At 44.3% G+C, this 23933-nt stretch overlaps 2 protein-coding genes across 2 annotated transcripts; one reads left to right on the top strand and one right to left on the bottom strand.

The window, feature by feature from the left end:
* Positions 1-3926: 3926 nt before the first annotated feature.
* On the bottom strand, positions 3927-9631 carry LOC111237169 (4F2 cell-surface antigen heavy chain-like). Its single transcript, XM_022766148.1, has 8 exons — positions 9176-9631; positions 7670-7860; positions 6681-6854; positions 6414-6511; positions 6190-6332; positions 5669-5984; positions 5387-5446; positions 3927-4543 (listed from the first exon to the last, which is right to left on the bottom strand). Exons 1-8 carry the CDS (start codon positions 9505-9507, stop codon positions 4193-4195), a joined length of 1665 nt encoding a protein of 554 aa, XP_022621869.1. The 5' UTR covers positions 9508-9631; the 3' UTR covers positions 3927-4192.
* A 3496-nt stretch (positions 9632-13127) lies between these two features.
* Positions 13128-15801, top strand: LOC111237170 (zinc-binding protein A33-like). The gene is made up of 2 exons (XM_022766149.1): positions 13128-13231; positions 13567-15801. Exon 2 carries the CDS (start codon positions 13584-13586, stop codon positions 15006-15008), a length of 1425 nt encoding a protein of 474 aa, XP_022621870.1. The 5' UTR covers positions 13128-13231; positions 13567-13583; the 3' UTR covers positions 15009-15801.
* Positions 15802-23933: the final 8132 nt, after the last annotated feature.

Below are 23933 nucleotides of genomic sequence, written 5' to 3'. Positions count from 1 at the left end.
AGAGCCAAAAAACGGTCCTGACCCTGAGTTCAGTCTCAGACCAGCTGGAGCTGGATCAGGATTCTCTGTGGGCCAAGACAGAAGCTAATTTAAGCCGCCACCACCTAAGAACCAGAATCAGGAGGTCTGAAACCTGACTAAGGTGCAATATGTATATACACTGTAAAAGAGTGTGTAAGGTGAATACATCTGTCTCTGAGGTCACAGCAGCACATCCGGTGGGTCAGTTCCATCTGTTTCCTACTGAACCGTTTTCATGTTAAACTGGTCGATACTTTCACCTGTGAAGGTGACAAACATGTGCAACAGTAACAGGCTGTAATAACACGCAGAGACTGTAGAGAGTCTTTGCTCTGCACGGCCGCCTACACCTGCTACCTGACCGCAGCAGGCTCCTGGATACGCGCTACGAAGTCGCTGCTAACACAGTTAGCATTCATAATTCGAGGTAAACTTTATATCTTAGTGTTAAAATAATCTTAGTAGCTAATTGCATACATGTCCACATTTGGTAAATATCACATATATGAGGAGAAAGCTTGTAATATTAGCTTTAGTTACTGTGTGTAAGCTAACTGTGTGGTGTAACCGCTTGTATTAAAACCATAGACCGAGGGAAAACATGTTATAACGTGTTTTAAAATGAGTTCTGCAAAGCGAAGGTGACGTCACCGACCTTAGTGTTAACAGAGACAGCGGGTTGTTAATGTCGGTAAGTCACGGTCACTAAACGATCCCGTTATTACAGGTAACTGTCGTGTCTGGACGAGCTGTTAAAGAGCAGAGCAGCGGACGTGTGTGTCGTGTTTGTTCATATTAAGTTTGGTTCAGTGTTAGTCGGCTAGTTTTCAGCTCTAGTTCATTTCATTATTGATGACAGGAGTCAAAACATCTGTTGGAATGATTCTGTCTCTGTCAGAATAAAGAACATCACTGAGAGCTGAGAACCATCATGACATGTGCACCTGCACAATGACACCAAACTGAGTATTACTTTCTATTCTATTGTTATTTCATGTAAAACGGTTTAGCAGATTGTTTATTACAACTGAGGGAATAATGTATTTCAGATATCTGTGATCATCTAATCAGAGTGCTGTTTCTATTGTCTTTTTCTCTGTACTCTACAATATGATATTGATATGATTTCTCTCTATTATGATGTTAGAGGAATAAAAAACTGTTGAGTGCACTAACTTCCTGTATATTCACCGGTACAACATGAGCAGACTTTACAGTGCAGTACAGTCATTGGTAGACAGCATAGAGGCTGCTTGTCAGAGTGTCTTATTCTGAAAGTCCTGTTCTGTTTCATGTGCATCTTCTGCCCTCTGCAGGACAAACTGTGAACTACACTGAGGTCTGGAGTCATCTGACCATTTACCACCACCCTCAGGTACACACGACAGTCATGTCAATCGTCTCATATATCTCCCAGCAAAATAATAATAATAATAATAATAATAATATAATAACTTTAAAAACAAACTTTTCAAAGTGCTTTGACAAACGAATCAGAAGCAATGAAAGTCAAAAGCAGGACAGAGATAAGGTTGAGTTACAGAGGGCGGACAAACAATATGATTCAATATAATTAAGTACAATTACAGGGAGCAGATGCTGAATCAAAAACACAAGTCGTCTCACAGAGACACTGCAACACCTTTCCAGTGAGTAGAACAGGTAAAACAAGTCAAGGTCATTTCATCATCACCACAGTCATCTTCCTCATCCCAGAGCAGACGGGACACAACACATGGCAGGTATCAGACATTATTCACACTCAAACCCAGAAGTTTCATTCAGCAGAAGCACAAAGGAATAATACGGAGCATCATTATCAAAGACTGGCAGCTTAATGCAGTTCAGATGGAAGTGAGCACCAACCGAGTAACAAGGTGGAGACTAAATAAACCCTCGGATCACCTGGTGTGACGCTGTCGACCACAGGAGTCAGTCGTTCGTCCATCACGTGGAAAAACTCAGTATTAAACAGGATGTTTTCATCAACAGGTAACTAACTCTGGTCACTCTGGGAGTGCACCTTAATATTGGTGGTGAAGAAGAAGGTCTCACAAGCATCTATCAGGGATCATTCAGAAACCACACAAAGGCAAAAGGTGACTGAACCATGACATGTAGTGGAGGCCTCGGCAGGGAGACGGACAACAACAACAACAACAACAACAACAACAACAACAGTCCAGTGCAGCTTTGCTAGCTTAGCTGCAGATTGAGGTTTAACTTAAACCTGCTTCAGACCCTGTCGCCTTCAAAAGAACATGCAGATTTGAAAACTTAGAAATTAATCAAATCATCTGATCTGTATAAACCTGTCCTTCATTTTTATGAACCTTTGAATTAAAATCAGGTGTGTGGCAGGTTTAAGTTACTGCCATTGAAGCAGGTCTGCAGCAGGTTAAACATAAACCTGAGGTTTAAGTACATAAAGTTGGACTTTAAAGGGTTAGATAAGACTGTATATTTGACATATTGCAATAGGAACAATCTTACTGACTGTGATCATCACCTTCCATGTTCACACATTTTAAATGTATTACACACGTTGGTTTGACTTTTGATTACGGTGAAGCCTTCATGGTAAAAGGTTTGAAACTTGGGAAATTAATAAAATGATCTGAGCTGTAGAAATCTGTCTTTATACTTGTGAATTTAACCCGGCTTAAACTGGGTCTAAGGCAGGTTTAAGTTAAACCGGGTCTATGTCAGGTTTAACCCTGTAAGGTCCACTGTTGCAATATTACAACATCATGTTTAACCGTCCTGAAGAAAGATCTCTGAATGTTTGTTTTTTTAATTAAAACCACCTTTTCCTAGTGAATGGGTCCTATTGTTTATCCTGACAATGCTATTGGATAGAATAGGTGTTTATAGGTCCAGTCATCTGACCATGAACTCACACTACCTGCTAACTTTTCTCTGAGCTCATCTCCTTGTTTTACTGGACTGGATTTGGCAAGATTCAAGTAAGTAAATTACCTGAAATATTTGTATTTGTGTTTGTTACAATGTCTAGAACAAGTAGATGTTAAGTTATTGTGGAAAACATTCAATCATCAATTTTACAACACTTTGTGCTAGCTACAGTGGCCTGTGCACCTGGCACATTACATGAACTTCTCACTTGTTCACAAGGAAAAAATACCATTAGAAACCTCATCACGTCAACAGGTGTTTACACAGCAGCAACGGCGGGAAATTCAACATTAGTAAAGCGACAAACATACAGTTACAAAGGCAGTCGATGTATATTTGACTCACGTTATCTGACGTAAAGCCCGCGCTGCCGTCCTCCATGGAGACCGAGAGTTCAGTTTCCGGGTCGTAGGACGCTTCTGTCCGGAAACACGCCGCGGCGGCCATTTTGTTTGTTTGTCGAAAGATCTGGACTGTAGTGGAAAAGTCTGAATAATCTCCTCCTCTCCTCGGCCGCCTCATGTACGATGATAAATATTGAGTTAGAGCAGAATAACGTAGAATGACAGACTTTACTGAGGTTTATTTTATCAGCTGATATTCTGTCAAAACTCTCATTAAAAACAAAAACACATCGTCACACTTCAAAAAGTCTTTATTTCTATTTTGTTTTCACAGAGTTCACGACACGGAGAGAAGAGGTGCATCATCACATCACGCCATTTATATTCACCTAACAATACACGCGAAGGAAGGAAAAACGGCCATGAAACACTTAGTGGATCAAAGCCCCGTGTGGACTGGATTTCTGGACTGGTGGTGTTATGTCACTTCACATTGCCTGTGTTTTATTCTTTGTTTGTTTACATTATGGAAAACTGCTTCCATTAAAGCAGCAGAATCAGCTGTGATCAGCTCCCGTCTGCAGAGTACGATGATGTTCAGACAACTGTCACTGGATCACTGCGATCCTGAAGGAAACATGATTCTCTCTGAGGTTCTGCAGGTAGAAGGAGCATCTTTTTCGGGACATCAGAGATAGTGATATCAGGAAGTGAAGTGACACTGAATCTAAAAATGTGTATTTCATTTCCCTCCTTTCAGATCTGACTGAGATTTGACTCTGAGCAGGACGAGTATCCTTGTGTGTTACAGACCGTGTCCTGTCACTTTAATCCAGTCTACACGGACCTTTAATCACCATTTTGTCTGGAGGTACTAACTGATAACAGATAAGCGTGAATCAACCTCTGCTCTATCCAGTGTAGGGAAACTTGAGGAGCGCGGCCTGTCCGGGGCCGAGGTACAGGTTCATCAGGTCCACGCTGCTGTCTGCAGGCAGGGCGCTGCTGTTGGTGCTGATGACCACCGCAGCCTGCCGCGGCAGGGTCGCATCGCTCAGCTGCAGCACCGCCGCCTCCTCCGCCGCCCAGTTGAAAGCGGCCAGGTAACGCGTGCTCTGATCCCAGACCCGCAGGTACGCCAGGGAGGAGGAGGAGTTAGAGAGGAGCACGAAGTCTCCGAACATCAGGGAGCGTTCTTTACCTCGCAGCTCGCTCACGCTGCGGAAAAATCTGCGACAGGAGAGACGCTCCGCCCTCTCCTCCTGCACAGAGACAGATCATCAATACACAGTTTACCACTACTACTACAGCTGGTACTCATACTGCTTCTGCCACGACTCACATCGTTACTAGACGAGGCAAATTTATCTGTACAGCACATTATCATACACAGAGGTCACTCAATGTGCTTAACAGAAATAAAAGAACCATAAAGACAGAAGTAAGAAGGAAACAGTGTAAAACAGTATAAAAATACCGATTATAAAATAGATAATCTCATTTAAGTGCAACAGAGCAGTTTTTAGCTTCTTTATAAAGCCAGGTTCCAGCAGGTTCCTGGAGGTTCCAGCAGGTTCCTGGAGGTTCCTGCAGATTCCTGCAGGTTCCTGCAGGTTCCAGCAGGGGGCAGTATAATTACTGAAAGCCATTTCACCCTGTTCAGCTTTAACTCTGGGCTCCACTGACTGAGCAGCTCCTGCAGATCTTACAGCTCAAATACATGGAACATTTCTGAAATATATTTAGGGTTCAGACCGTTTATTTATCTTGATAAAAATATTAAATTTCACCTTTGGAACAAATGGTCAGAGGAGGAGAAGGGGAATTTTAATATCCCAGAGGAGGGCTGGAAAAATGTTTTTTTAATCACAACATTTTGTTGGGGGTGGGGGTGGGGGGGTGGAATATGTTGGAGACTGTGGGATAGATGACGCCAATCACTTTCAAACTTTTTTGAATATCCAGAATATTGATGGTTATTGGCAGGAATTACACAAACACATGAATAATGTATTTGGTGTGAACTCTGAGCTGTGATGCTGTTTACATGCGACGTCCTGTTTGAAGGGTGGAGCACAAAGTATCTTGATGTGTCTGTTGTTTACCTGCAGAGTCTCATTCAGCCGCTCATTAGAGTCCCAAAGCATCTTGGGGAACTTGGTGCCCTGAAGTAGAGATGACAAAATGTAAACAACAATCAAGAGATCCAATGAGTATCAGTGATAACCAATAGTCATGTTTTAGCCTGAGCGGCTGATGTTGGTACTAGTACTGCTAAACTAACTAAACTAACTAAAACTACCACTGCAGTTCCATAAAGCAGCTGTTTCACTGCGTCACATTTGAAAAGCTCTTGTTTTGGCGCCACCTGCTGGTTGTGACCTCACCTCGTCCATCAGGCCGATCTCGTCACCATAGTTGAAGACTGGCGTCCCGGGCAGCGTGAGCAGCAGCAGCTGGTGCAGCTTCACCAGAGCCGGGCCCACCAGCGACGCCAGGTGACCCTCGACCCGGCCCCCCAGGTTCCAGGCCAGCTTGGTCTGGCTGTGGTTTGAATACAAGAACTGGACGGACTGAGCGCGCTCCGTGGCGTCCACGTCTCCTCCACGGAGGACCCTGGAGATCAGGAGGTCGACATGGGTGGAGGAGAGGAGGGAGGACACGTCCTCAGCCGAGGATCGCTCTGTGATGCCGATCAGGACCCTGGAAAACACCCAGAACCCACAATGATCTGCTGCTCTGCTATGAACATGTAGAGAGTCTGGACCAGGTCTGAGGACTGACCCAGAGTCCAGACCTCTCACTCTTACTAAAACTTTTCTGTCTGACACTGGATTTTATTTTGAAGGTAAACTTCCTGTCCAGATGTTAATACGTGTCCCAGCAGCGGCCCATTATTGTTCCTGACCTCCTGTTCTGACGCTCGTCCATCCTGTTCTGGACGATGGCTCGGATGTCGGCCCACAGAGACGGCACCACGCCGGACACACGCTCCACCCCCGACAGCTGGACGCCGTCCACGCCTTCGTTCAGCCAGAACACCAGAGCAGACTGATGAGACAGAGACAGACAGCTGTTAGAGAATCTGAAGAGCTGGAGCTGGTTTAAAGGCTGTGGGGGGGGGGCTCTCACCTTCAGTCTCTCTGCAACGTTGGTCACACTGATGTTGGAGAACCAGGGTCCAGATGATCCCTGGTAGTTTGGAGTCAGATCCAGAACCACAGAGATACCTGCAGGAACACGACTTTACCTTTACCATGTTCTATATGAACCTGATATTAACGTAACGTTCTCCGTCATGTCAGATTTACACATTAAATACATGAATGAATGAACAACTCTGTAACCCCTGGAAACCTCCTCCTGTTGTGATTGGTCGATCAGTGAACGTCTCCTCACCCTTCTTGTGAGCAGCCTGAACGAAACCCTTAAACTGCTCCAGGTTTCCCGCCTCGGGGGAGATCTCTTCGAATCTCAGGCTCATAGCGTCGTCAGGCGGAGCGACGTGGATCGGTCCGACCACCAGACCTTTAACCTTGAGCTGAGACAGACTGTCGACCTTCTGCTCCAGACCTGAAGGACGAGAACAGAGCAGCTGTGACCGACGTCGGCGTCACGTCTGTGGGCGGAAGGTTCCACGTGCACGAGGCTGCACGTGCACGCTCCTGCCAATGGTTTCACAGTGTTCAGCAGGAGGGAGACGTGCAGATGAAACACACTGAACAACAACACAGGGTGTGAAAGCCGATTCTCTGACTGCAGCGCTGCACTAATTAAACTGAACTCCACTCAGGTCACATCCCTGTTCAGTCAAATTAAATATTAAGAATCTGTGTGAAACTTTGTCATAATAGCTGAGAAGTCTTGAGTAATAGCTAAAAAGTGTTTAGTGAGGTCACACTGGCCTTGACCTTTGACCACCATAATCTAATCAGCTGGTCTTTGAGTCCAAGTGAATGTTAGTGTCAGATTTGAAGGGAGGTAAATCTAGTTTTTCTCCGTCCGTCTCATTCTCGTGAACGTGATATCTCAGTAACACCTCGAGGGAACTGATTAGATTTGGGTGGTCAAAGGTCAAAGGTCACTGTGACCTCACTAAACACTTTTTAGCCATTACTCAAGACTAAGACTTCACACACTAATTACGACACAATTTAACTCAAATGTCTGTGAGGATAAAATATAATAGAGACAGTAGAGCTGATCCATTCACAGCTGCTGCGTTCACTGTAGCTGGTTCACTTCAACACTGAACACGAGGCAGGAGTTCAGTGAACCAGTTTCACTCCAGACAGCTTCTTCTTCAGCTCATTTAAAGCAGTTTCACTTCTGCTACATGTCAGCAGTATTACACACACACACACACACACACACACACACACTCTCACCCTTCAGGTTGTGGGTGTCGGTGAAGGCCGGGATGTTTACGATCTGGTACAGGGGGCCGTCGTTCCACCAGTTGGTGGGGGGCAGGTCTCTGCAGCGAGGAGCCTGCAGGATGATGAAGACGGCTCCGACCAACATCCCCAACCAGCCGAGCCAGAACACCACCAGCAGGGCCCAGCGGGTCCTCACCCAGCTGAGGAGACATCATGAATATTAACCAGTAGCAAAGTTGTAGTACATTCTCCAACCAGCAGGGGCAGGAGTGAGCGCGGGAAGAAATCCTGCAGCATCTTTGATTTTACTCAGATCTTTATTATCTGCTGTGGTTTTTTTCATAACTTATAAATCCTCAGAGTGATTTCCCGCCAGTCAGTGAGTTTGTATTGATGCTGTTCTTTGATAAATATTACTGTACAAATAATTAATACTATAATATTATATATATATAAAACAAGGGATATGTTCAGAATTCTGCTTATTGAGACAAGATTTAATTAGTGAAATTTAATGTAGGGGAGATGGGGATGGTTGTCACATGGGTCAGTTTAACACTTCAGGAACGAGTTAGGAATCACCTGATCACTGTATACCTGCTCAGTTTTATTCCACCTGTGAGGAAGTAGCTCCCTGTGACAGACAGACGGTTTTAGAAGGAAAAAAATTATTTTGCGGTAAGAAATTTTCACTTAATTATTTTTGTAACAGCAGCCTGATTTTCAAACGTATGTTTATTGTGAGTCTACATGGATATTTCTCACACTAGTTGTCAGTGCTAATGTATTAGCTGTTAGCTGCGAGTTAAGCTAGTTAGCTACAAGAGTCTGGGTTAGTTGTAACAACAACAACACACAAATTCTGTCAAAAAGCGATTTCAATGTTGAATAAAAATCTTTCAATATCAAGTTTTTGTCATAATCCTCATTAACCTGGACTGTGAGGTGAGTCGTAACATTTCACTCCTTGTGTTTGAGACTGAACCACAGACTGTTTGGTTGCCAAGGTAACAGCTACACCATTTAATAACAGACACATGGAACTAGTTTGTATTAAAACCCACTGGATAGAGATACAGACAGAAATCATCAACCAGACTCCATGTTTTTAATGAGGCTCAGGGTCAGTTACAACCTCGGAATTCTTCCTTTAAAATAAACAGTGACTGATGCGTCAGGTGTAACGATGTTTAATGGGTCATTAGCTACAGATGTGAGTTCAATATATTCCAGTTGGTCTCTTCTACTGCTGCTCTGACTCACCACTGCGCATGTGTCAAACCACAGCTGAAGGTATAAGGCTGCTGATGTTTGTCGTGAACACACTGGATATGAAATGTGTCACGTGTTTACGTGTCAGCTGGTTTCCAGATCCAGCTGATGCGGGACTCTGTGGACCGGACCCTGTGTGGAGTGTGTCATCAGTGTGTGTGTGTGTGTGTGTGTGTGTGTGTGTGTGTGTGTGTGTGTGTGTGTGTGTGTGTGGTGTATCCGGGCCTGTGTGCTCCTCCTCACCCCGGGGTTCCCGCCACCCGCAGCAGCTCCTCCTTGCTCAGCCCGGTGAATTTCCCCCCCTCCACCTCCTCGGGGATCTTCAGCTTCACGGAGCCGTTCTTCTCCGCTGCCGCCGCCGCCGCGTCTCCGCCGGCCGACGCAGCGTCCGCATCCCGGTCTCCTCCGGTCATCGGCTGCTTCTCCTGCTCCTCCTGGTCCAGGTCCGCCTCACTCACATCGGCCTCCGTCGCATCAGCATCCGCTGCGCCCTGAGCCGGATCCGCCGCATCCTTCGGCTCCACATCTTTGGTCTCAGCATCCTGCAGCTCCACGTTCGTCTCCTCCGTGTTCATACCGGCAACAACCCGTTAACTCACCGACAGTTACTGAAGTCAGACGAACTGTGACGGGCGGGTCTGCACCATCAGACTGGTCCTGATGTCTGTCTGATGTCTGTCTGACCGCAGCACTGCGGCTCTGCTGCTTTCACTGCTGTCGGAAATATGGGAACCACGGTGAAGCCCCCACCCCCTCCTCCTCAACATCACCACTGCATTTCACAATAAAATCAAACCCACACACATGAAAACAACTTTAAATAACATCAATAGTTCCTTCACGCCTATTTGGCTGTTTTGGACTTGACTCGTTAGTTTCCATAAAGTGATCTCTGTTGTCCTCTAACTAAAGGTGACTGAAGAGGCTGACAACAAGGCACATTTCCGAGTGCACCTGAAGGCAGCATTAAAAGGATTGGTCCAAATTCTACCGCAGTGGCTAAAAATATTATATATATATATATATATATATATAAGAATATAAGAATAAAAATTAAATTCAGGATAAGAACAAGAAGCAGAGAGAAGTGATGGTTTGTGATCAGGGTTGTGTGTTTATATTGTGCAGAGTGTGTGAGTGTGTGTGAGTGTGTGTGTGTGTGTGTGTGTGTGTGTGTGTGTGTGTGTCATAGATCAGGCTGACTCAGCAGCTCTGCAGACTGCTGACCAGTTTCAAAACCTTCCTGACACAGGAAGCAGCTGTAAACCAGAGGTGCTGAGAACAAGTGTGAGGCCCCGAACATTTCCATCTGAGGCCCCTCTGAGCTTCTGCTGAGGGAAACACTCGACATCGTACAGTCCTGCTCAGGAATACTGGCACTCTGAATTTCAAGAGCATCATTCAGACATAAATTAACCAACTTTGTATGACCAGAATATTCGTAGTAAAATCTCAATGGTTATTGAACAAAAGATAAAAAGATAAATTAATCATGGATAATAGTGAAATGATACAAACACAATGTACCTGGACAGTTATTGGCCACCTTCACTGATGCAGAAGCTTCACCAGTTTCTTAAACTGCTCTTTAATCTGCCTCCCTGTGTGTCGGGCCGGTTCTGAAGACGCAGCAGCAGAAACCCCCGAGTTTAACGTTGAGTGTAGAAAGAGACTTAATGATGTACACCGATAGGATATAACATTATGACCACCTGCCTAATGTTGTGTAGGTCCCCCTTTTTCCCACCAAAACAGCTGTGACCCATGCAGGCCTGGACTCCACAGACCTCTGAAGGTGTGCTGTGGTATCTGGCACCAAGATGTGAGCAACAGATCCTTTAAGTCCTGTAAGGTGCCAGGTGGAGCCTCCATGGATCGGATTGTCCAGCACATCCCACAGATGCTCAACTGGATTGAGACCTGAGGAAGTTGGAGGACAAGTCAACACCTTGAACTGCTCACATGCCCATTGAAAGCGCTTTCTGCGGCTAACATCAATGAGCCTTGAGCGCCCATGACCCTGTTGCCGGTTCACCGGTTGTCCTTCTTTAGACCACTTTAGGTAGGTACTAACCACTGCAGACCGGAAACAGCCAACAGCACCTGCAGTTTTGGAGATGTTCCGGCCCAGTCGTCTCGCCATCACAATTTGGCCCTTGTCAAAGTTGCTCAGATCCTTACACTTGCTTTTGCTGCTTCCAAGACATCAACTTCAAGGACTGAATGTTCACTTGCTGCCTGATACATCCCACCCACTGACAGGTTCCATTAGAACGAGATAATCAAAGTTATTCACTTCACCTGTCAGTGCTCATAATGTTACGGCTGATCGGTGTATCCGGAGGGGAGTAAAACAATAATTCAGGCTGGGACTTTGACTCCATCTCAGGCCACACTGTTCATGCTAATGTTGTAGGCCACAGGTTTTCAAAGTGGGACGTGGACCTCACCAGGGGGGCTCCAAACAGTTTCAGGTAATGTGAAGGGAAAAAATATTAGAAGTTATTACATTAGTTATCAAAATAGATCACATAAATGAGCCTAAATGTGTGTGATTTGGTTCAAGACATAGGTCAGAGATACAGTGGTTTCAGGGAATGTTGTTTTTTACCAGAGTCAGAAACTAATAAAAGCCTGACAAAATGTGAGTTTTGGATATTGATATTTGATGATTTAGTAAATGATCTTCTTATCATTCGATTTCTTTTGGAGATCAGTTTGAGTGTTTTGATACGATATGTGAATGTAACCAGTGATATAAGACATGAGGAGCTCTCAGCCCCTTTTTATTTTGTCTTAGTAGCTCTCAGAGTAAAAAAGGCTGGAGACCCCTGATGTAACGAGAACCAGACTGAATATGTTGAGCTATGACTCTGTGTGAACCCTCAAAAACTCATTACACATACAAATGTACAAGGCTAGACACACAAAACAATCAGCCTACACTTTTTAAAAGGAGAATGAGATACAGTTAGCTCAAAAGTTGAAAGGATCAGCTTTATCTAAAAATAAAGAAAAATCACATACACATTCACTGAAATTGAACACAAGCTACAAGAGTGTAAGTTTAACTAGTGTTTTTGACTGACCTGGTCCTTACCACAGACAAAATAAAGACGGAAGTAGCCTCCGTGACGTCACCCATAGGTTTGTGAAGAGCGGCGTTGAAGCTCAGAATGAGCCGTTACGCCGCCGCCATCTTGCCAGAACAATAGACTGTTTAAAAAAACAAGCCAGTACCTGATTCCGCCAAAGTGGGCAAAAAGGAGGCGCGTGTGTGGAGCCGAGACTTCCGTGCATGCCGGCTTGTGGCCGCCATACGCTCACCCGCCTGTCACTCAAATAACAATAACAACCTCAAATTGTAATTGTGCAGAACTTTAAGCCTTAGTAAGATTTAAACGAGTGAGTCATAAAAAATCACCCCCTTACAGTTGCCATGAATGTTTTTGTACCAGGCTGTAAACATGTTCATTTCTGCTGTAAAGTTGGATTTTAAAATGGCAGTCTGTGGGGAACGACTCACTTTTGGAGGCGGTCTTAAACGGCCATTAGAAGAAGGGCAGTTTTATGGTATTTCCGTGTTCAATCACATCACTTATTAGTTTGGAGCATTTAGCTGCATATGAGTTGAGGGCCTTTCCCCCTCTCTGCTCCACGTTTCCCTTTCTTCTGACTATGGCGAACATTAATTTCGCCGCGGGTGACTCATCTAAGATGTCTAAGAGTTTGCCAAACATGTTGCCAAATGCTAACCGAGAGACGTGCTGACGCCATTTTGGGCGCGGACACATTGAACGATCGCCTACTCAACTTATCTGCTATGGTTAAAATAAACCCACCACAGTTTCATAACAGACCAAAGCTATTTTTTACTACTCATAGTGTTACCGTTCTCATAAACTATCGCAGCCCGTCGGTATATCAACATTGAGCACTGCATATTGATTTTGTATTTTTTTCAACTGACTGAAACCTTATTTAATGAGTCGGGCATTGATTCACTGAGCCCCTCCCACACTCCAGGTCAGTGGGTGGCGGTAATGCACCCGTTTGCCAACCGCCATTTTAAGAAACAAAAGAAGAACAACAACAACAATAAACACAGAAAAAGAAGAATCGGTACAAGAAGGTGAAGACGACGACGAAGACGAATTAGAAGAAGACGACGAATTAGAAGAAGACGACGAAGAAGAAGAAGACGACGAAGAAGAAGAAGACGACGAATAAGAATAAGACGACGACTACGCGACGGTGGCGAAGAAGAACATTAGAAACACAGAAGTCGACTGTGCTGAGGTAACGTTATTATTAACGTGTTAAAACGCCGTAAAAACATCGAGCCGATGCATAAATCTGACTGTGTACAGGTCACAACTGCTGCTCATTGTGGTCATGATGTTTCTCCCCGTGTGTACATGTATTTTAATCGTGTTTAGCAATTTAGTGTAACTTTGATCTTAGCCAGGCTAACGGAGCTCAGACTTTCTCATGGTCCGTTGTTGTCTCTCTTTCTCCTTTTAAAGCTGCGAGTAGAAACCCGCTCACGTGGAGCTGATGCACTGATATCATTGTGTTTCACACAGAGCGTCTGAGATTAGACTGACTGTACTTCCTGTCTGCTGTGTTTTCAGCTTCTCTCAGAGACTAAATGGCTTTCAGACCAGAGGAGGATCTCCGCTGTCCGGTCTGTCATGAGGTCTTCAGAGATCCTGTTCTCTTGTCCTGCAGCCACAGCTTCTGTAAAGACTGTCTGCAGAGCTGGTGGAGAGAGAAACAAACACCGGAATGTCCAGTTTGTAAGAGAATATCTTCAAGGAAACATCCACCTTGTAACCTGGTGTTGAAGAACCTGTGTGAGGCCTTCTTACAGGAGAGAGATCATGGATCTTCAGAGGCTCTCTGCAGTCTGCACTCTGAGAAACTCAAACTCTTCTGTCTGGACCATCAGCAGCCAGTGTGTCTCATCTGTAGAGATTCAGAAAAACACACCGACCACAGATTCAGACCCATCGATGAAGCTGCTCCACCACACAAGAAGAAGCTTCAGGAAACTCTGAAGCCCTTAAAGGAGAAGTTAAAGGGTCTTAATGAAGTTAAAGTGGAGTTTGATCAAACAGCAGAACACATTAAGGTCCAGGCCCGACGCACAGAGACGCAGATCAAGGAGCAGTTTAAGAAGCTTCACCAGTTTCTAGAAGAGGAAGAGGAGGCCAGGATGGCTGCACTGAGGGAGGAAGAGGAGCAGAAGAGTCAGGTGATGAAGGAGAAGATGGAGGCTCTGAGCAGAGAGATAGCAGCTCTTTCAGACACAGTCAGAGCCACAGAGGACGAGCTGAGAGCTGAAGACGTCTCATTCCTGCTCAGCTACAAGGCTGCAGTGGACAGAGTCCAGCAGCGCCCCCTGCTGGAGGATCACCAGCTGGGCTCAGGAGCTCTGATAGACCAGGCCAAACACCTGGGCAACCTGACCTTCAACATCTGGAACAAGATGAAGGACCTGGTCTCCTACAGTCCTTTGGTTCTGGACCCAAATACTGCTGGTCCACAACTCATCCTGTCTGAAGATCTGACCACAGTGAGACGAGGAGAGAGACAGAAGATTCCTGACAATCCAGAGAGGTTTGATCTTTACCGCTCTGTTCTGGGCTCTGAGGGGTTTGACTCAGGGACTCACAGCTGGGACGTTGAGGTCGCAAAAAACAGAGGCTGGATAGTTGGCGTGTTGGAAGAGACCACAGAGAGGAAGGGAGACATGAAGTCTGGATTTTGGAGAATGGGGTTGTCTGAAGGTAAACACAGAGCGTGGTCACCTTCAGCTCCACAAACTGTTCTCAGAATGAAGAAGAAGAAGCTCCAGAGGATCAGAGTGAATCTGGACTGGACCAGAGGAAAACTGTCGTTCTCTGATCCTGATACTGACACACACATACACACCTTCACACACACTTTCACTCACAAGGTGTTTCCAATCATTTGCAACTGGGATCATCTCCCAGTGAAGATGTTACCAGTGAAGGTCTCTGTTACAGTGGAACAGGAGAAGTTACAACAACCACTATTACCAGCAGTTTAGATATCAACACTTGTTTTTTCACTAGTTATAATTCCAGGCCGAATGTCATAAAGTCATTTTGACCAGCAGCAATTCAGTTTAATGACTTTACAATTCATCCTCACTAGTCACAATGTTCTTTATCAATAATTCATTTCTTGAAATTTCTGGAAATGAAAATCTGTTTTCAACATGTGGAAATTGAGTTGCAGATATATGTAACTTTTGTTCTAGTGAAAAATAAATGACAGATTTCAGTATAATTGTTGTCATGGTTCCAATATTATTTTTCTTTTAGTTCTCACTGGTTTTTATTTCTTCTGTATTTGAACTATTTGCTTTTTCTCTCGTTGTCGAACTTTTCATGTGTGTAAAACGATTTCACTCATTTTCTGATCTTTATATTTTTTCTTTTTATTGATACTGAGTCATTTTACATCAGTTTTTTAAAATTATTGTGACTTTGTCTGGAGCCATGACGACCAGCAAACTGGAGATCCAAATAAATAAAAAAAAAAAAGACATTTTATAAATAGCTTTTGATCAGCTGATCATTGATCAGATTCAAACTATTTTCAGTTCTGGTCCGATAAAGTTCAACAACAGCTGATTTCAGTGTAAACATGTCAGTTCATGATAAATGCTGAATGTACATTGATTCCTGTTTCTCATCAACATAATAAAATATTGTCTTGACTTGGTTTCACATTCTGCTTTTCTGCTTCATGTTTAAACGTCTCCTGCTTCTGTGATAGTTGCACAAATACAAATACACTATAGTTCATATAGAAAGTGACGACAGTCCACAGCTGGACCTTCCAGCCATCTTGTGATTGACGGCTCCTGTTTTGTTGTGTTGTCACCGTGTGTCGGAGCAGTGGAGCTGGACCTGGTTAATATTAGAGCTCGTTTAGTCCTTGGGTCTGTTCAGTGTCACAGTCTGACACTCTGGGCCTTCAGTATTGGTTAAATCAGGCTAAACATTCCCAACGGGCCATGCACTGTAACAAGCTCTCTGATTGGTTGAGCTAACCAGAGAGTCAGAGAGGTTAAATCACTAAGCTGATCGATGAGCCAACAGGAGAGGCAGCGGAAATGGAATTTGAAGAAGGAATCCAGGAATGTTTTACCATTTTTAAAAAGTCTTTACAAATAGTTTTTCAAATAATATTATTTATTCAATAATTAATAAATGTACTTATAAATGGTTTGTTTAATATGAGTTTATGCTGTTTTTGTAAATCCATTTTTAAACCTGAAGTATTTATTGACGGATTAATCAATCATTTATAAATTCTTTTTATAATTCCTATTTTTAATGCCTAAGGAAATGAAATTACTGCTGGTCCTCCATAGGTCTTACACTACAGGTATCATAAAAGGAATTCTAGATATTTTAAATTCCATGCTCCTCTATTGGTTTGTAGCTGCCAGAGAGAAATAAAACTCCTCACTGTGACAAATACTGTTGAACCCCTTCATTCACTTGCTTTCATCTTTAATCAGGAGTAAACAGAGGAAGTGATCAGCAGTGATCAGGGATCATCGGGCGTCTGGTAGAGATCAGTCCTGTACAGCAGACTCATCAGCCTGCACAGCACCCTGCGCTGGAGGCGGCGACCCTTGTGTTTCTCGTTCCGCAGCTTCTCCAGCAGCAGCACTTTGTCTGCGATGATTCTCCCCTCACACAGACGCTTCACCTGCAAACACAACCTGCAGGTGAATGGACAGGTGTGACCAGGCCACGGTCGACACCGTCCAGCTGAGCGGAGACGGAGCAGTTTAAAACCATCCTCACCATCGTACTCGCTGAGCTGATTATATAATTAAATGAATGAATGTGACCTGGACCCAGATGAGCAGCAGAACATGGATGGATGGATTAAACAGGTTAAAGTGATTTTATGATTCAATCAATTAGTCCATCGAAAAAAACTAACTCTGCAGTGACTTTGATTTTTGATAATTGATTGTTTCAGTCTATGAATCTAAAGATCGAGGTGCGGACAGGATAAAGTAAAGCTGCCGTACCTGCAGACTGATGAACCGAGCGTTGCAGCGTTCCTCCTGCAGCGTTTCTGTTATCGTCCTACATGAACAAAGAGAAAAACATCTGTTTTATCTTTATACTCAGAGACAGACAATCAAAGTGTCAGTAATGTGATGTTCCACCACCAGCCTGCAGAACATCTAGTCTTATTCAAGTGGGAAGAACAGGGCTGATCCAAAGACACAACCTCCTTAATGATCGACAGAACCTCCTGCAGACCCACCAGAAACCTCCTGAAGGAGCGAGCACCTCTTAAATAACCACTAACACCTGCTCGAATCTTCTAAACAACCTCTACAGCCTCCAAATTTACACAGAGAACCAACCAATGACCATTAGAACCGTCATTTAGATGTTTAGACACTTCGTTAGTCCCAAAAGGAGGCGTCCGATTGGTCCAGATTCATCCTGCTGCAGAACAACGAGTCCAAACACATGAAGAACAATCTTCAGGGACCAGGAGAACCAGGAGTCCTGCAGCAGATGGTTTGGTCCCCACAGAGAGACTGAGACAGAAGAACTGAGGCAGGTTCTCCACGATGCTGGAACAACCTTCCTCACAGTCACTTCACCATCAGTGTCTGAAGTGTTCGCTCAGTGCCATCGGTTTCTAACAAACACTCATGAAAAGGCTTTAGTCCCACCTGCAGACCAGACTGTTGCATTCAGGATCCAGCAGCAGGAAGTCGTGCAGGTTGTCCACAGGTAGCAGCCTGCAGGCGGCCTCGCGCAGCTCTGCATCCTCCTCAGTCTCCACGTAGCTCTGCAGCGTCTCCTGCACGTCTGCTGATGACAAACCTAACGCACCCACAGCTGCAACAACAACACAGGAGTTTATCAGCTGAAGTTTATTCTGTGAGACACTTCAAGGCTGAACAGAGAAAATGGATGTCATGGTTAATATCCTGTAAAACTCCGACAGTCAGGATCTTTGGGTCGGGAGACGGGGAGAGGAGGGAGCTCGGAGTAGAGCCGCTGCTCCTTCACATCGAGAGGTGATGGATAAATGGATGGAGCTGGCGCATGGTGGGGGGGGTTGCTGTGTTGTCAGGGGTAACAGCTCCTGGCAGGTCTCTTCTCCTGGAGCCTGGAGAGGAGCTGGGGGCCAAGTTTAACCCCACCTACCCCCAGCCTCGGGGCCACAAAAGGTCTAACTGGGGGAAACACATGATGCAGCACCGGCCCCAGAAACAAGTCAGTCTGGAGCTGTGTGATCATAGCAGCGTGCGATTACAGCGGGATGAGAACAGGGGGGTTAAAATCTCCACCCCCTGAATGTGTTATCATGACATCCTCATGACCTCGAGTGACCCCTGACTATGTGTGACATGTGGCGGCACCAGCAGGTCGACTGTAGCGGTGTGCAGTCTGCCGTGTCTGGTGACGTCACCTTGGATGGCGGACAGTCGGACCTCCCGCGCCGGGTCGTTCTCTAGCAGCTCCAGCAGACGACTCACAACCTGGACTCAAACAGAAAAACATCCTCACTCTCACAACGCCAGTGACATCCTGCTGGTTCCACACTCCGACACCAGAGACACCACACCGAGGTCAGTAAACCGGTCACATACCCACACTTTAAAAAGGAGCCATTTTACAAAGCTGATGTTGGTGAGTAAAGGAATTAAATTTGATGCTGAACTCACAACGTTTCTTATAGACTGGTGAGTAAACAGCTGCTAATGCTAACGTTAGCTATGTAGCAATAGAATAACTTCCACACAGCTTAGGATGTGGTGGAACAGGAGAGAGCGCTCACTTCTCTGACCTGATATAAAAGAATAAAAATAAACCAACATTTATTTTTGCCACTGTGACCAAACTCACTCATCAAACCTTCATTTATCTGTAGGTTAGTTTAGGCGACTTTTTAATTTGGTTTGCAGTAAAAGAGTCATCAGTCATCAGACAACAACCGCCCTGTGATGTCTCACCGTCTCATCCTTCAGCAGCAGAGACGCAGCCGCCACACAGGCCTGTTTCCTGACAGCAGGGGATTCGTCTTTGAAGCAGGAAACGAGAGACTCGAGCAGCTTCGCCGTCGTTAACTTCAGGCTGCTGATGAGCTCCAAAGCCTCCACCCTGTCCTGCAGCCCCCGTCCGTCCTCCAGCTTCACCCTGAAACCAGCAACACTTCTTAAATATTTACTTATTAAATATTTGGCCACATGCTTCAAACCTATTGCTCATGTTTACTTCTACTACTGTAGTGCTACTACAACGTTACACAGATGACACACAACTGTACATCTCTGCTGAACCAAATAAAGCTGCAGCTGTAAACTCCATCACTTCCTGTCTGCTAGAAGTAAATAAAGGGATGAGCAATAACTTCTTAAAGTTGAATGAGAACAAAACTGAAAAGCGAAGAGAAACACAGTTCAATAACCTGAGGAAATGAACTGGATTAAACCTGAGGTCACATCCTTGGCTTTATCTCAGATTCAGACCCGAGCTTCAGTCCCACATCAACAAGGTGACAAAAACATCATTTTCCGCCTGAGAAACTGAAATTCAAACATTTATAAACCAAAAAGATGCAGCTTTCAGAACCCATCTCCCAAGGGACTACATCTCCCAGCATCCCCAGTCGTGCTTGCAGACTGAATGGATGAAGGGCTGGAGGGTGTTTAGTGTCTGGTGCAGTGCTGTACCTCAGGTGTCTGTGAACGTTCTGTTCCTTTCCCAGCTTAATCAGAGCATCTGCGGCAGCGAGGCGAACCCGCTCGCTCAGGTCGCTCCACATCAGGTGAGTCAGTTTGTGAACAACATCCTGTTAGGAGACGGTTTACCTGAGCTGCAGCAGTGAACTCTCTCTTTACTGTGTCTGACTGGACGAACAGCAGGAGGCTCTGACCTTGTTGAGGGGTCCTCTGAGGCCACAGAGAGTGCGACAGGCCACGAGTCTGCCCTCTGGTTCAGAGCTGTTCAGCCGCTCCGCCACCAGGGAGCGCACCAGAGTCTGCAGGACGACGACAGCTGCTTTAATTCACTGAAGGAGTTTTCTTAGATTTTTTTGTCTCAGCGACGGCAACAGTCGGAGCAGCAGGAGAGAGATCATTCCGTCCCATTCTTGTGGACACGATGTCTCAATGATACCTCAACAGAACTTATTCACACATTCACCTAATACATAAAACTCTAAAACCTAGAGTAAAGACCCTGGACCCTGGACCCTGGACCCTGGACCCTACACCAGCAGGGGGCTCTCACCATTTGGCTGCTGAGGAAGATGAGCTGTGAAACAACCAGCTGGACATCAGGAGGCTGGTCCTGGCTGCGGGGGGGTTGGTCCTCCTGGAAGAGTTGTGCCAGAAGTCTCTGGATGACTCCCCTGTGGTCTCCATCCAGGACGACACACTGTGCAGCGACGCAGCTGTCAGCACCTGAACCTGAAGAATCTGCAACACCAGACGAGCCGAGTCACAGACGTCCAGTGTCAGTCGGTCAGGAACCTGATGGCGGATGCAGTTCTCTACCTGACTGTGGTCGTCTGGTTTGGTCCTGGTCCTGGTCCTGGTCCTGGTCCAGGCTCTCCGTGGTCACACTCTCTGAAACACACATCTGCACTCACACATCTGTTGTTGTGGTTAATAACAGTTAAACCAGATGAATTAATTTCCATCTGATCACATCTGTAACAAACTGACTCATCCACTGACGACATGACGACTGTGTGACTCACTCTTGTTGGTGCGTGTGGGCGTGGCCTTCCGGGCCGGGGGGGGCCGCCTCTGCAGGTGTCTGGACTTTGAGTCATTTAAGACGATGTGGGTTTTATGAGCCACCTTGTGGACCGGTTTGACCTCCGTCTCTCTGGTTCCCCTGCAGGAGTCCTGCAGCAGTCGTCTCCTCTGCGGTGGGGGGTGACTCGCAGACTCTGATGAGTCCAGTAACCGTGGTAACCATCTATATGCTGGTAACTCCTGTGGAGCCTGTCGGTGGTTCAGCATTGGAGCCGGTCTATACAGTCTCCTCTTGGCAGCCGGTCTCAGGACTCCGGTGGGCCTGAATAAGTAGTTGTAGTCTGCCTGGATGTAGAGGACTCTGTCAGTCCCCGCATCAGGGGAAAAGGTGAGGCCGACGGCGGCATCAGTCAGGAACCTCTGGTAGAGACGCTGCGATCTCTGCGTGTGAGCGGAGGTTAAACCGGAGACTGTGGAGCCTCCAGGTGAATCCATCTCATCTGCAGGATCAACAAATCAGAAGAAATCACTGGTGTTGACCTGAGAACTGAGGCTGTGGTCACCTCCAGTCAACCGCCCCGACCTCAACACCCATCACTACAACATTAAATTATAGTTGCTACATAATATAATAATGTATACATTCATTATAACATGTTTAGAATAATTATATTAATACATATTATTCTGTAATAACACACTATTATATTATTCTATTCTTATATTATATTCTATTACATTCTATAATATCAAGCATATTTTTGGTCATATTTAGTTATTAGCCTTATTATTATTATTATATAATTGTATGACATTCTTCCAACGATTATATTGATATTACATCATTAATGCCACTATAATTTCCTTTTCAGAAGACACACACACACACACACACACACACACACACACACATTTACATGCCTGTCCATTATATGAACCCTTCATGTCACACTTGTGTTATTTTTGTAAAGTCACTAATAAAGAACAAAAACAAAATAAAAATAAAATAAAAAAAGAAAGAAAGAAAACAGTAACATTAACAGCTCATTTCTTAATCTGCTGAGGAACAGAGTCACGTAGATCTGTCGGTTTATCAATCCCAGATTGGACTGGATTCTTAAATTCTTAATTTGAGTACAGGTTTACACATGGTTCTGTAACATGATGATGTCATCAGAGGTAGATTATATCATTAGATTAATTAACATTAATTGTGTCACTTGTCCATGTTGAGTACTTAAAGGGAAAGTTAACCTCTCACTGATTGTACACATTGCAGTTTAACACAGTTTGCAACCCACCGTCAGTCCTGTGAAACTAATACTTTCACAGCCTTTTTGCCCTTTTCAGACCAGGTCCAAACCAGGTCCAGATCAGAAACCAGTGTATTTAGACTTGTCAAATCTAGACTAGTTTAATCCAGACTTGTACCCACTGTCCAAACTGTGGTTTTCTTTTGACTCATTTCACACACAAAAAACAGAGGAACAAAAGGATCATGTTTCCTGCTAAAATTATAATTATAATTATTATAAATTAAATACTAATTAACCAAGACTAAATGCCAAACAAGCAAATAAAAATAAACAAATGAATAGTGAGATACTAGTCTTAATAAAGTAAATGATCTAAAGTTATCCACTCTCAGAACAAACTAATAAATATTAGACCGTTTAAAACTGATAAATCTGAAAGTGAGTCTCAGTATCCAACGGTCAAAGTAGAATCTGACTTCAGCGTCTCTTCTGCTTTGACGTACAGCTTCGTCAGAAATGATAGTCACTGCCTTAAATACGATGTTTAACACAAACCCCAGCCGTGTGCACAGGTGACTCACCTGAGGCTGAAACGGCAGGTAGTCAGATAGAGCCGCGGTGACTTGTCCGGTGATAAATCTGTGAAGTTGTCAAGCCAACGCGTTGCACTCAACCCCCTCACCGAAGAACGAGGACAGTACTGTTAACTGTTAGCGGGTTGGCTAGCGGGTTGGCTAGCGGGTTGGCTAGCGGGTTGGCTAGCGGGTTGGCTAGCGGGTTGGCTAGCTAAAACGGTTAGCGCCATTAGAAGGGGAAAATAAAATACGCCTCGATGACGCTCTACAGCCGCAATGTTGAGCTCTCACTTGGAAAAATGTTGCTGCGATTCGACATTAAGGAGAAGCAGAACTTCAGGCGCCATTTTGAGAAGTCTGGCCTCAGTTTGGAGGGTTAGCTTTTGTCCTGGGTGGAAACAAACGGGAAATTAATTATGATGGTGTTAACCAAGATAAAGCAATTATTTCCGTGACTGAATATGAGAGAAAACAAAACACTTTGATTTCTCCTTCGGGATCAATAGAGTTAGCCGTTTTAACTGTCTTGGAATAAAAACAGGCCTTTTCGTTGTTTATGTTTTCTGCTGATTTTATATTTTGTTATAATAAAAAATGAAAATCAAACCCTTTTTAAAAACTTTGCTCAAACTTTTCTCGCCCGCTTTAACCGTGTAAAAGAAAAAAAATCCTATTAAAAATTTTATTTTTGTGCTCTACAGGAGTATTAGGGTCACATTGAGGAAAAAAAAGAAATGTGAAATTACGAGAATAAAGTCATAATTTTGAGCATAAAATCATTACGGCAATCAAGTCGTAATATTACAAAAATAAAGTTGTTAAATTACAGGAATTAAAAATATAAAATTTCGAAAGAAATTTGTTATTTTAGGAATATTACCAGCAACCAATTAAAAGGTGAAAGGTCAGTCACTTGCAGAATCTTTTCAATATCCTGATGATGATAATGATGAGCCAAACGATTAAGTATCTCCTTATTTGTGAAACCTCTGCTAAAGTATAACTTCACAGGATGCTCCATGTTCCTCATTTTAAAACCTCTGACATTTCCGACTTTTTATTGTGAATTACAACTATTACTTTTTTTTACTTTATTGTTAGTAATATTACGGCTTTTTTCTTGAAACATTGTGATTTTACTCTCAAAATTAGCCTTCGACTTTATTCCAATAATATTATAACTTTATTCTTGTAATTTCGGATATTGTTTTTGCTTGATCCGGCGTAAAAATAAATAAATAAATAATATATATTTTTTTTTAAATACCTGTTGGTTTCTGAAAAGAAAATCCAATGATCAATGGATAAAAAAAAACACTGACTCAGCTTCCGCCATGTTATTTTTGCACTCTTTACTACAAGGTCACGTAGATGTACAC

Source organism: Seriola dumerili, unplaced genomic scaffold (assembly GCF_002260705.1).
Source record: "Seriola dumerili isolate Sdu_G_001 unplaced genomic scaffold, Sdu_1.0 BDQW01000811.1, whole genome shotgun sequence".
NCBI lineage: Eukaryota > Metazoa > Chordata > Actinopteri > Carangiformes > Carangidae > Seriola > Seriola dumerili.
This window is presented reverse-complemented; position numbering and strand designations above follow the sequence as displayed.

Bases quoted from the DNA above. Each gene is read 5' to 3' on its own strand.
- LOC111237169 (XM_022766148.1), bottom strand. From the start codon at position 9,507: ATGAACACGGAGGAGACGAACGTGGAGCTGCAGGATGCTGAGACCAAA. The intron at 6,512-6,680 runs GTGAGGAGACGT...GTGTTCCTGCAG, and splicing joins TCAGGCTGCTCACAAGAAGG to GTATCTCTGTGGTTCTGGAT. The intron at 5,985-6,189 runs GTCAGGAACAAT...GGTGTTTTCCAG, and splicing joins GACGAGCGTCAGAACAGGAG to GGTCCTGATCGGCATCACAG.
- LOC111237170 (XM_022766149.1), top strand. From the start codon at position 13,584: ATGGCTTTCAGACCAGAGGAGGATCTCCGCTGTCCGGTCTGTCATGAG.